We start from the raw sequence: 13,374 nt of genomic DNA, 5'->3' as shown, positions 1-13,374 counted from the left end.
ATACTTGATTGGACCTGCGCTTGGGTGGTCACGCCCAAGAATCGGTCTCCAATATCTGATGTTCATACTGGCTCATCAGACGTACCTCAGCCGGTTGGCGGTACCTCCTCGACTACCAAACTTTTTGTTACTCCAGACCTCGCTGATCTCGCAATCATCCTAAGAACGGTACGGTGGAGCATACATTCCGGGTGCGTTGCCTTGGTTAGTTACTATTCTGCTCGAATGTTCTCGTGTCTTTTTCCCGGATACAAGACCCATAGATACTTTGGTACAACCCGTTCGGGACGAGACTACAAGCGACTCTGCCATCCAATCTCACTTCCCTATACGTCTTTTGGCTATAACTAGTTATTTCGAGAACACATGACAAGCATGGACGCCGCTATCATCATTCCTCCCATAGCCGGACGAACCACCGACAAACGTTCACGTATGTCCTGGGCCAAGAGAACAATCCCCTTAAAACATTCGACGTTCTTCAAGAAGGTCAAAGACAGCGAAGCATGGCATGAAGAGGTGGAGGCCACTGCTGGGCAACTACACCCCTCAGATCCTCAGTTCCCATGGGGTTTCATACGTAACCACACCGATACCTATCTCAAGAAGAAAGGCAAAATCAGTCAGGAAGAAACAGATGCAAGACTGTCAAAACTGGTTCAAACGCATCGGACAAGAGATGTTGCTATAGCTTCTGTAGCGCATGCTATGACGAAGCAAAGTCTCAGTCTGTTGCTACTTGTTGAAACGAATATCATGTATGGAAGTTATTGGGGTCTTGACACATGGCTGCAGAGTTTGATAGCCGCGAATGAAGGCAACCCTGCCTCAACAACACGTTTGGAGGCACAATGGGCACGTATGCTTCTGCCTTATTCCACTTCCGGCGCCAGCGCAGCCGGCTGCTACCTGAAGGGCGTAACACGCGCCTTGAAGGAGTTCGAAACCCGGAACATGCAAGGTGTCCTTGGTAACTTTGCGGCAATCTTACGCAGAGCTATAAAGGATTATGCAGCTCAACTAGAAGGCCTCCGGTTGACATGCGATTGGGTCGCAGCCAAGCAAGCAGTGGACTGGATGAAAAACTTGGACGAATCGTTACCTTCACAATCATCAGACACGCTCCGCATAGAACCAATCATGGACGAGCAATTTCCGGCCTGGAGGATGTGGGCTTTATGGACACCAGATGTTGATCGTCTCACACATCTTTCCAAGTTGAACAGCACATGGGCGTCGACTATCCTCGATCTATTAGCCTTGGAAGGGCCTGATCTGGTTACTGGCACAGAAGGGAATCTACTACGAGGTTTAGTAGCTGACTACAATGAGCAACGCCGATGGATACACTACCGCGGTCTGGTGATTGAAGTTCCCGAGCTTACAAGGGTATGCTTGGCCGCCGTGTTGGGACGGCTTGTGCGAGGCTTGGATGCAGTTTCTACCTCAATATCCTCTGGTGACAGTCTCTTCAATCATTTTCGATCTTTGGCGGTAGGACGAACGATCACCAAGAGCGAGTTAGATCTTTTGAGTGCCTCCCTGGAGATCGGCCATACACCCAAAGGCGATTACTTTACAGCCATTCGTGAAGTATGGTCTGAGAAAGAGCACATTTGTGGAGCGCATGTCAAAGTCCTTCAACAGCTTCTTGTTATCCTCGAGGAACCTAAAGCGACAATTCTTCGTGGACTTTTTCTCCACGACTGGTTCTTCCATGGCTTCGAGGAATGCTTCCGCGAATGTCAGCTTATTATACGGGAGCAGGTCAACAATCCTGCTTGGCTGAGTCTGCTATTAGAACTACATAAGTTTTGTACTGCCGTTAAAGCATCCACACATGTATTTCCGCAGCTCAGGCCTGAGTTCCAGGCCAAGATACGGGGTTGGCCAAGTGAGGAACGGATGACGTCCATCAAGGAGATCTATATCGCAGCTCAGAATGCGTGTCTAGATGAAGCGCGAACAAGGAATGCATTCGTTTGGGTTGACCCTGATATCCCAACTGAGTCCATCTTGTCAAGATCCAATGCAGAAGACGAGATGGTGCGACACTCGATGAAACCAATCATAGAAAGACACTGTCTCGACCACCTACTGAATATGGATGCGACTTGCAATACTGTTGACCGAGCGTTGCGCGATATGTGGGACGTCTGGGAGAACTCTGTAGAAGGAGTGGATGACAGTGACCGGCGCATGCTCGCGATCCTTGTGTCGAAAGACATTGATCACTCCGGTGTACATCACTGCGAGTGTATTTTCGAGCTTGCCGTTGATCTTGGGCTGGGTCAACAATCTACCTTTGTTGGGGACATGTTGCGTATTGTTAAAGTGGCGGAGGACGATTCGCGGCAAGCCATCATTGCCTTGACGAACATTCTTGGTACCCGAAAAGGTTGCAAGAAGTGTTGGAGAGGTCTCCTGTACAGATGGTTGGATCAAGACGACAATTTCGAAGCAAGAAGTGGTACTGCCCTCGTCGATTACCTGGTCCAAACGATGGACACTAGAACTTGGCTCTCGTTTATGCAATCGCTCGAGACGCTGTTCAAGGATCTAGTCTTCTATGACACTGAGGAGCATAAGTTGCCATCTCTATTGAAGCCTCAGCTTGTCTCCTGGGTATCGAGGCTGAACAAGTTCAGCCAGACGTTGATAATTCTTGAAGATTTGGGAAGTAATTCAGCCGCAGTACGCTCAATCCTTTCTTCAAGCACAGAGTCACAGAGGAAAGAAGACCTTGCTATACTCTCATATCTTCAAAGAGCTGAAGGTAGTCCATGCGAGGCGATTATGCAGAGAGTTGTCATATCGGTATCTGGCAAGAGATCGGACGTGCGCAAGGTCAAAGAATGTTTGCACAAACTACTTGGTGCGACTGACGAGACCATATTGGCTTGTCAAGAGATTTTCGATGCGAAATTTGGCTTCTTGGATATACCCGGCCTTCCTACACACGAGCAAGCTGGCCTCCATAGAATTGTTGGGAGAGACCATGTCTTCTACGAGGGTACATGCAAACGATACAAAACCACTCTACAGTGCAACTCGTCGACCCTCGATACCAGCGAATCACATTCTCAACACATTCTTGCCAGAAGAAGATACGACATTCCATTAGCGGTAACTGAGGTCATGGTCGCTGGCTGGATCCAAGACGATAACGTGAAACCGGAGATGAAGACTGTCATTGACAGCTTCGCACGGTTGCTCAACTTGAACGTCTACAACAATACGATACCTGAAACGAAGCTTCTCAAAGCAACATCATTCTGGGATGGCATCGAAGCAGAGATTATGCGAGAAGCCGATCGCCTCGAGGGTCTGAAGCGAGCACTCAAAACGAAAGACCCTATAGGTACCGCCCTGTTACTTGAAGAGTACGACGTACCTAACACTAGCCTGCTCGAAGAGGAGATGTTGAAACTCCCTGCTGGTGTCATCGATCTAGTTGAGCTAATAGGCGACGACGAGGTCGAGATGAGCTTCTCGCTCGCTTCATACACTGAGCTTCAACGAAGCGCCATGGGCGTACCAAGCGCAGCAAACAACTTGCTCGTACGATTGTATCTCGATCGCTATGGAAGCAGACCACCAAGTTTCTGTACACACTACGACAGCGACACTGATCTTGAGACTACGCAACATATCCCATGGATTTGCCACAAGATGGCTACCGTGCCACATGAGCATGTATGCTTTTCGCCGCAAAGCGCTTTCATATGGCAACTGAACAGAATCATTTATACGTACACTGCCAGCTGCGACGTAATGATAGCAGGGTTTTATTCCACCGTTCAGTCTACTATCAGAGAAATGGGCCGCTTGTGTGTCAGCTGCGGAGCAGATCAAAACGCGAAGAAGGCGCAATTACGAAGATCTACGCCATGTAGCCTTGTCGCATGCGCACAGCTATGGTACGACCATATTGCACCTGAAGCCGCAAATAGTACGTTCGCTAATCACCAGCACCACAGGTACTCCCTCCCATTAGAAGTCCGCATACCCGAAATTCGAACAGACATCTTCACCGTCGACATGCTCTTATCCTCGGTGTACAATGCAGCCTGTACCGACTCTCTACAGCTTCTGCCAGGTTGTCCCGTACACATGACCAGCTCCATCAAAGCAATCCTCAACTCCCTCCCCAAGCTCTCTGTCATCCGTGACGCCGTCCACATCTCCAGAGTGCTTGAAAAGTACCACCCCGACGCTGAAAAGCTCATTTCATGGGCCTGTACGCAATTTCGAGGCTATATAGCTACCGCAGGTGGGTTGTGTAAGATCAAAAACTTACCGATAGGTACCCATCAATTTGTACTTGCCAACGCGAGTCCAAAGCTGGAAACAGCATACCTGTCCCGCCTACCCAGACCCTCTTCGGAAACTACTGTCCTTTTCCATGGCACATCACTCGACCGCCTCCCGGCGATCCTTACCCAAGGTCTTATCGTCTGCTCTGGCACATCCTTGGAACGCACCGGCGCCGTATACGGAAACGGTATCTACTTGGCTGAAGACCCTGCGACTTCGTTTACTTACTCTGCTATCAATTCGAGCTGGCGTAATAGTGCGCTTCCCAATATGCGACTCATGCTTGGGTGCGAGGTTGTTGGCAAGGGGAGGAGTGTTACTCGTGGAATTCATGTTGTCAAAGATGGAAGTGATGTGATGGTGAGGTATATCTTTTTGTTTCCGCGTGATGCTGTAGCGCCTGTGGCGAATCATGTTGTTACAGCTATGGGGAGTGCAATGGCGGCTTTGAGGACGGGCGTTGTGTAGGTTGGTGGATGAGAAAGCGGGATTGACTCTGCTAAGACCTTTAACTTCGACCTGTGTAGTGGTACAATAGAGTTCAAAAAAATGACGAACTGATCTTCTTACGTTACTCGTGCCCTCGCGTCGATTTCGTAGCATTCCAGGCTAAGACGGTGCTGTGCCGAATTTTTGTTCTAGTTGCTGTTCTGTCTTAAAACGCGAATTTAGCGAAGTGGACGAACGCTACTATTTCGACACTAACAACAGCTCTCCACATTGACCGGCAGAAACGAGGAACTATTTTCTGAGCGGTTCATTCCACAGAAACTAGTATTTGAGTTTAGTCTCTCGCCTTTTTTTTTTTGGAGCTTTCGGGGTCCATACTAAAGAGAGGCGAGTGTGGAGCGGTCGCGCCATGCAAGGCATTGCATAAGACCGAATCACAAGCCGCCAAAGGCTGACACGAAAGCGATGTTACAAGCGATGTTACGTGAGTTTACTGTACAATCTGAAATTTTATTCTAGTCATGTTCTGCGAAATGGTATAGATTGTCCCCTTTTTTCCCTGTGCCTGCCAAGTGTGAAATCCATAGTGCTTGCTGATCAGATGTATATAAGCATTCCTCGGATTGAGTAATAGATAGACACATGAATACGACATAGAGTTGGCCAACGTACTCCTTTCTTCGCTTGGCATGTGTGCCAATGTCTTGCGTATCTAATCGTTTCTTTTCGTCGTAGATGACGGTGAGCAAGCGTTGACCAATTACAGTTGAAAGTCGCCTCCAACAAATATGCAAGAGCGAACAAGTACCACAAAGTAACACATGGTGCAGTGCAATTAAGAAAAGTAACAAGGCGAAATGGCCAAGATGATGCACAGACAGGAGAACACATGTAGTGTGGTACAAGGTCTCCGCCGAGGCTGTTGTCCACACAGAGACACTTGGCAGCGGAGGACAGCTACACGTAATCTGCTGACATGCTGTCTAGCGAGGAGAAGCAACACGTGTGCTACCGGATACTTTGCTTGGCATCCCCACGGAGGTGGGCTGTCAGATTTCTGGGGTAGTTGCATTGCTGATGACAATCATTTAAGTTGTAATCCATGTTCGTACCACGACGACGATGAGGCGGCCTGGAAACGATATGATCTGAGAAATATATTCGGACGGAACTGTCATACGACATATGATGCACAGCGAGTGTTGTCTCAGGTCTATTGTATGGTCTCATGAAAGTCGAGGGTCGAAAGTCCACGGCTCGGATAGTCCCGTGAGGATAGCCAAGGACATGTCAGAAATCCCGCACTCAAGTGCGACGCTCGGAGAGGCTGGGCATAGTCTGCCTAAAGTAAAATGCGGCTGGTGAACGATAATGACCCGGACACAGACTGCAGAATTAAGTTGCCCAGGCGGACCAGGAGTAGTCGCGCAAAGCGAACAGATTTGATCGCCAGATGGAATTGGGTGTGCTCAACGCCAAGGAGGATCTACACAGATCCGTCTGACGCAAAATTGATCTGCTGCTTGGCGGGTCATCAAAAACCATTTTGAGGTGCAACGATTTATTAGATTGCTCGTGTGCCTGCCCAGGCGGCAGAATGTGTTGTTGTTTCGCGGCAATGGTACGTAGGCTTTTGATGTGGGACACGAGAGCCGGTCAAGGAAACTCTCTCCACCAAGCGACCGATGCACTGGAGCCAAAACGACACTTGAATTCGTCGCGCATAAAGGTATGGCAGAGCTGACGCCAATCTAGAGATAGTTCCTGGGCAGCAACATGGACAGCAGCCGACGGAAGGTGTATGCTCTTTAATTGGTCATTGAAAAGCACAAAGTGCGCTTGGTTGAGCAAACGGGTGCGTTCGGAGGTTGCAACAGCGCCTGGCTGGAAGAAGACTTAAGTGAGGCGGCTCGTCAAGTCGGCTGTCCCTGCATGTGTGTGGTGCAAGGATGGCGTGTCGCGAGCACTTGCCGGTGAAGATAGTTTCAGAACCAGCCGGGCCTTTGTATGTGCCGGAGCAAAGGATGAGGGCTGGAAGCGAAACGATGGCAGCTGCACATTGGCGGCCTGATATTGGGGGGTTGGAGGTTGAGTATCACCACGGAGATCAGGAGGGCTGGCATCGTGAGTGAAGGTTTCCCGAGCAGTGGCAGGTGAAACGCGGCTTACAGCAAGCTCCTTAGTGTCTGTCCCGCAAAGCGCAGGCTGCAGGTACGCGAAATGTATCGTGCAAAGACATCCTCCGTCACATAAGCCAGAAAAGGACACGTCTGGCGCAGCACAAACCAGGCGAAACAGTGATCGTCTAAATACATGATGATAATATGCCATATCTCGACAGGCAAGGCGTCAGGCGACATGGAAACAGCATGGCGTCGCAGTGCGCGTGACGGTGGCGGACCGACAGCGGTGGGGGTTTGCGACTCAGGGCTGCTCGGGGCAGACATGGAGAGGTTGGTGTCGGCAGCGACGGTGTGTGATATTTGTGGATGCGACGATTATTCCCGCACTCGTTCTGGAGGCAAATGCGGTGAGGCTCATTGGTGTACCGGCGAAGCATCGGCAGTCGCGCACAGCCAAGGTTGTCGAGAGCGAGCGAGGGAGCCACACACACACCGGGAATGAGGTCACGTGGCAGGTCCGTCGCGGCTTCCTCGTTGGGAAGGCCTTCCACGGTCTGGCTATGGGGCATAATGGCGCATGCGCCTCACAAATGGCCAAGTCATCCATGGACCGAATGCTAGCCAGGCCAGGTTGCAGCCAGCCAGACCCTGCGCAACCGTCAACCTTGTGGCGGCATCGCAACGGCGCGGTTTTGGACGTGTGGACTCGCAGTTTGTATTACCATAACATGGACGGTAATGGCGAGGCGTTGGCCTGACGACGCTGGGCGAGCAAGGCATGTGATTCGGCCGATATGGAACAGGTAATGAATTGCTAAGGCTGGTTTGGGGCAGGCGCCGAGGCGCCTCTTAGCCGCATGGCCCGTGCTCAATCATGGAGTGCGGTGCTTTGTGCAGAAGCGTCGGCGGCCGATACGCGGGGGGGCAGCAGACAATTGCTTCATCTGGGCATGCTGGTCGCGCGTACTGCATGGGGGGAAGTCGGATGGCATGGCGCGACGGCTGCAGTTGAGGCTGCTGGGACAAGTGCCATGTCTTGGATCGTGGGTCTGGAAGGCCGCTAGAAGAAAATTGTGCAGAGGCAAAAGTCGCGCAGGCGTGGGGAGCAGCAGCAGCGCTGGATACACGGCTCTCTCGTACGGGGCGAAAAAAATGCCTCGCATGCGGACTGGGTGGCTGGCAGTGGCGCCAAGCATTCAAGCTTTCCTGTGTGCGAGGGCAGAAGCTTGGTGCGGCCAGAGAGAGCAAGGTGCGTGGAGGAGCTGTTTGCCGGCCACTGTTGCCAAAACGTCATGGGAGCTGATCCCTGCAGCGCTGCACGCTTGTCGCGGACTGTCGCGCTATCTCCAGCTTAATCTCTGCTGCCGCTGTTGAGTGGAGTAGAGCAAGAGTCGCGAACATGCGCCGAGGGAAAGGCAATCACAGAGAGCCCTGGCACGGATCCTGCTGCCAGTGCAATTGCGCGCTGCCCTCTCAACCAAGCTGCACGCTGCACACTGTACCGCACCGCACTGCACGGCAAACGGTCGTCGCCAACAGTCAGCCCTCCGTCATCAGCGCATCACCCTCGGCCGGTGAATGCGACGGCCAATCTCTGCTCGCAGTCGTGCGCCGATGATGTAGCGTCTGCCGCACGGGCCGCCTCACAGCAAATTCATCCCCGGGCCTCTCGGCTCGCGCTAGGCCGCTTCCATGGTTAGCTTTATGACAATCATAAATCCCTCATAGCGGCCAAAGGTCGGTCCTTGCTGAGTTTTTCCCTGGGTTGATACGTGGGTGAGTTCCTGCCGCGCTACTTAACCAGAGCCTCTCCCGCTCCCATTGTCTTTTCTTCACAGAGAAGGCCCTGCTTGCAGTTACCCATTTGCACAGCACATTCGACCTGACACTCAACCTCGCCGTCAAGTCGCCTCGGAAAGCCTTCTCTGTGCCTAGAGTTACCGGATATAATAATACATACGAGCAACAGCATTCCTTAATTCGACAAGATGGCGCCCAACGACGATGTTGAGCGCCCCCGCGCGTCCAGCGCCGCTGAGCGGCAAAAGTCCATCGTCTCCATGACCGAGTTCGAAGGCATGGACGAGTACACCGCGCTCCAGAAGTACATCCTCTTCTACCGCGACACCCGAACCAACCCTCACGCCGAGCAAGTCACCAAGAAGAAGGCCTGGTGGCAGTTCTGGAAGTCGGGCTCAGCTACCGCTGCTGCCCCCATCCAGGATGCCGGTGCCGTCCCTGACGACTGTAAGTTTTACCTCACTCCATTCCTCGCGACCCAGCGCAGCGCCATTGCAGCGCATCGCCGTTCGCAGCAGCGCACAGGCTGTCTCGCCAATTCATCCTTTGTTGAGAGCTCTACCTCGACATTTGGTGGCTGGCATGGTCCGCGCTCAAGCTGCTTCCTGCTAGCGACGCGATAGCGGCAGAAATGGTGGAGCCAATCATGCAACTCGGCTCCACCAAACTACCCGCTTCTGCAGCACCCGAAATGAGCAACACGATCAAGAGGGAATTTTGCTAACATGCAATCGCAGACCTCAACACTGAGCTCCGAACTGGTCTCACATCCGCCGACGTTGAGCAGCGTCGCAAGCGCTATGGCTTCAACGAAATCTCTTCTGAGAAGACCAACCTTCTCAAGCAGTTCATCGGTTACTTCACTGGTCCCATTCTCTACGGTAAGCATTCCTGCACAAACTTGTCTAGCGCAAAAGCTAATGCATCATAGTCATGGAGCTCGCTGCTCTTCTCGCCGCCGGTCTTGAGGACTGGATCGATTTCGGTGTCATCTGCGGTATCCTGTTGCTCAACGCCATCGTCGGTTGGTACCAGGAGAAGCAGGCTGCCGATGTCGTCGCTTCGCTCAAGGGTGATATCGCGATGAAGGCCACCGTCGTTCGTGACAACCAGCAACAGACCATTCTCGCTCGTGAGCTTGTTCCCGGTGACATCGTCGTCATTGAGGAGGGCCAGTCCGTTCCCGGTGACGCTCGTCTTATCTGCGGTTACGATCACCCAGAGGACTTCGAGTTGTACATGAAGCTCAAGGCTGAGGACAAGTTCCACGACGCTGATCCCGAGGACGAGAAGGATGACGACGTCGATGAGGAGAAGTTCGACGAGGAGAACCCCATCACCCAGGGCCACCCTCTCGTTGCTTGCGATCAATCGTCCATCACCGGAGAGTCTCTCGCTGTCGACAAGTACATGGGAGAAGTTGCCTACTACACCACTGGTTGCAAGCGCGGCAAGGCCTACGGTATCGTCATCACCACTGCTAAGCACTCTTTCGTCGGTCGCACTGCTACCCTCGTCCAGGGCGCTCAGGACCAGGGTCACTTCAAGGCTATCATGAACTCCATCGGAACGGCGCTTCTCGTCCTCGTCATGTTCTTCATCCTGCTCGCCTGGATTGGTGGTTTCTTCCGTCACATTCCTATTGCCACTGCCCGCGAGGGAACTGACAAGTCCGTCACTCTTCTCCACTACGCTCTTATCATGTTCATCGTCGGTGTCCCTGTCGGTCTTCCCGTCGTCACCACCACTACCCTCGCTGTTGGTGCTGCCTACCTCGCTGAGCAGAAGGCTATCGTCCAGAAGCTCACTGCCATTGAGTCGCTTGCTGGTGTCGATGTTCTCTGCTCTGACAAGACTGGTACGCTCACTGCCAACCAGCTCTCTCTCCGTGAGCCTTACGTTGCTGAGGGCCAGGACGTCAACTGGATGATGGCTGTCGCTGCTCTCGCCTCTTCCCACAACTTGAAGTCGCTCGACCCCATTGACAAGGTTACCATTCTTACCATCCGCCGCTACCCCAAGGCTCGTGAGATCCTCAACATGGGCTGGAAGACCGAGAAGTTCACTCCCTTCGACCCCGTCTCCAAGCGTATCACTGCCGTCTGCCACATGGGTGGTGACAAGTACGTCTGCGCCAAGGGTGCCCCCAAGGCCATTGTCAACCTTGCCAACTGCGACGAGGTCACTGCTACCCTCTACAAGGAGAAGGCCGCTGAGTTCGCTCGCCGTGGTTTCCGCTCTCTCGGTGTCGCTTACCAGAAGAACGATGGTGACTGGATTCTTCTCGGTCTCTTGTCCATGTTCGACCCCCCTCGTGAGGATACCGCCCAGACCATCATTGAGGCCCAGCAGCTCGGTGTTCCCGTCAAGATGTTGACTGGTGACGCTATTGCCATTGCCAAGGAGACCTGCAAGATGCTTGCTCTCGGTACCAAGGTCTACAACTCTTCCAAGCTCATCGGCGGTGGTCTCACTGGTACTACCCAGCACGACCTTGTCGAGCGTGCTGACGGTTTCGCTGAAGTCTTCCCTGAGCACAAGTACCAGGTCGTCGAGATGCTCCAACAGCGTGGTCACTTGACTGCCATGACTGGTGACGGTGTCAACGATGCTCCTTCCCTGAAGAAATCTGACTGTGGTATCGCTGTCGAGGGTTCCACTGAGGCTGCTCAGGCTGCCGCTGATATCGTCTTCCTTGCCCCTGGTCTGTCCACCATCGTCTTGGCCATCAAGACCTCCCGCCAGATTTTCCAGCGTATGAAGGCCTACATCCAGTACCGTATCGCTCTCTGTCTCCACTTGGAAGTCTACCTCGTTACCTCCATGATCATCCTCAACGAGACCATCCGCGCTGAGCTCATTGTCTTCCTTGCTCTCTTCGCTGATTTGGCCACCGTCGCTGTCGCCTACGACAATGCCCACTCTGAGCAGCGTCCCGTCGAATGGCAACTGCCCAAGATCTGGTTCATCTCCGTCATCCTTGGTCTCCTCCTCGCTCTTGGTACCTGGATCGTCCGTGGTACTCTCTTCATCCCCAGCGGAGGTATCATCCAGAACTTCGGTGCTATCCAGCCCATTCTCTTCCTTGAGGTTGCTCTTACCGAGAACTGGCTCATCTTCGTTACTCGTGGTGGCAAGACTTTCCCCTCGTTCCAGCTCATCATTGCTATTCTCGGTGTCGACGCTCTTGCGACCATCTTCACTGTCTTCGGCTGGATGTCTGGTGCTCCTTACCAAACCAACCCCCCTACCCTCAACAGCAGGTTCCGTGACGACGGATGGGTCGACATTGTCACCGTTGTCGTTGTCTGGGCTTACTCCATTGGTGTTACCATCATCATTGCCATCGTCTACTACCTGCTTAACCGCATCGCATGGCTCGACACCCTTGGCCGCAAGGACCGCAGCCGCAAGAACCCTGCTATTGAGAACATGATTGCTGCCCTCAGCAAGCTGTCTCTCGAGCACGGCAAGGACAAGCACGGCACAACCCGCTACGTCCTTGCTCCCCGCGCTGTTGAGGAGGAAGATGATGAGTAAATTTGGGTCGTCGTCCAGTAATGACGCGATGTGTATTTGGATATTTGTACGGGATTGATGAACCCACCTGAAAGCAAGGTTAATTTTTCATCACGTCTTGCTAGTCTTCTCATGTATACCAAGAAGCATAATTTCATTGTCTCAATTAATACCCCAATTGAAAATATTGCTGTGAATATGTTCCTATTGCTTTACAATTGCTTGTCTACTAATCTCGCATTTAGTTATGCCATTGTTGTACATGTCCAGCATTTTGCAACTTGAACCATAGCAATCGTCCTAACCGTTTGTTGGTCCAAATCATAGGCTCGCTACCAGGAATCCTTAGCACGTCGGAAAGATTCACGGCTCTGCCAATACTTGCCGCTAGTCGCCCTTCACTCGCCCTACCAGTTTAGGTCCATCCAGACAACATTGATAAGAAAGACACCTTAGCAAAAAGTATGCAAGCCACATACGACTTGCGTGGAGTAGTCACAAGGGCATGCGGGGTTGGTTGTGGTTGCTACCGTTGTTACGACCAAGCGGGGTAAAGACAGCTGCACGCCATCGCGTCGTCCCCTAATGCAACGGGCTGGCTACGCTCATGCAAGCCATCGCCAAACATGACATACTTGTGCTGCGAGGTTGGCTGCGTAACGCCTAGTTGGATTGAGGCATGTACGATGAAGTCAATTGATTCAAACCCACTTGGCTTGCGCTAGTAGATTGTGAGTACTTGCCAAATGGACATGTGTTCATTTCTCGTATCGCGTTCCAATTGTGCCATGTACAAATTACTGCGGTGTCTCCGGAAGACTAATTGGCGTGTCTGGCCATTGAGCGTATTCAGTATAACGTCTTTGCATCCTGTCGTTATATTGGGTGGCCTTATTAGCGTGCCGAGCCTCCGTGACGGTTGGCACTAACCTTTAGTTGTCCATCTTGTCGCATCGCGGCTGGGCGGTGACATGGAGTGTTACGCGCCATGGGCCGCGGTGGTAGTGGTGGTGATGATGATGCTGATTATGGCGTGGTGACGAACGCTTGTCGCATCATCCTTCGCGTCTTGTCTTGTCTAGATGAGAGCCCTGTTTGCTTTGATACAAAGCAATGGTGAAAGGTTGCATGCGTATTGCCTACGTATTGCTTGTGTTGCCCTTGC

General features: G+C 52.3%; 3 protein-coding genes across 3 annotated transcripts; 2 read left to right on the top strand and 1 right to left on the bottom strand.

Moving 5' to 3' along the window:
• Nucleotides 1–3,138: 3,138 nt before the first annotated feature.
• On the top strand, nt 3,139–3,896 carry ACET3X_005916 (uncharacterized protein; the record flags this gene model as incomplete). Its single annotated transcript, XM_069452070.1, has 2 exons — nt 3,139–3,696; nt 3,840–3,896. 2 exons carry the CDS (start codon nt 3,139–3,141, stop codon nt 3,894–3,896), a joined length of 615 nt encoding a protein of 204 aa, XP_069306276.1.
• Nucleotides 3,897–6,663: 2,767 nt separating this feature from the next.
• ACET3X_005915 (uncharacterized protein) lies at nt 6,664–7,082 on the bottom strand (the record flags this gene model as incomplete). The annotated part of the gene is made up of 2 exons (XM_069452069.1): nt 6,664–6,883; nt 6,937–7,082. The coding sequence occupies 2 exons, from the start codon at nt 7,080–7,082 to the stop codon at nt 6,664–6,666; spliced, it is 366 nt and encodes a 121-aa protein (XP_069306275.1).
• Nucleotides 7,083–8,377: 1,295 nt separating this feature from the next.
• ACET3X_005914 (uncharacterized protein) lies at nt 8,378–12,402 on the top strand. Its single transcript, XM_069452068.1, has 3 exons — nt 8,378–9,137; nt 9,428–9,571; nt 9,622–12,402. The coding sequence occupies exons 1-3, from the start codon at nt 8,879–8,881 to the stop codon at nt 12,228–12,230; spliced, it is 3,012 nt and encodes a 1,003-aa protein (XP_069306274.1). The 5' UTR covers nt 8,378–8,878; the 3' UTR covers nt 12,231–12,402.
• Nucleotides 12,403–13,374: the final 972 nt, after the last annotated feature.

The sequence above is a fragment of the Alternaria dauci genome, chromosome 5 (genome assembly GCF_042100115.1).
Source record: "Alternaria dauci strain A2016 chromosome 5, whole genome shotgun sequence".
NCBI lineage: Eukaryota > Fungi > Ascomycota > Dothideomycetes > Pleosporales > Pleosporaceae > Alternaria > Alternaria dauci.
Note: the sequence above shows the minus strand (reverse complement) of the source record. Positions and strands in the feature narration are given on the sequence as shown.

Bases quoted from the DNA above. Each gene is read 5' to 3' on its own strand.
- ACET3X_005914 (XM_069452068.1), top strand. From the start codon at position 8,879: ATGGCGCCCAACGACGATGTTGAGCGCCCCCGCGCGTCCAGCGCCGCT. The intron at 9,138-9,427 runs GTAAGTTTTACC...ATGCAATCGCAG, and splicing joins CGGTGCCGTCCCTGACGACT to ACCTCAACACTGAGCTCCGA. The intron at 9,572-9,621 runs GTAAGCATTCCT...AATGCATCATAG, and splicing joins CACTGGTCCCATTCTCTACG to TCATGGAGCTCGCTGCTCTT.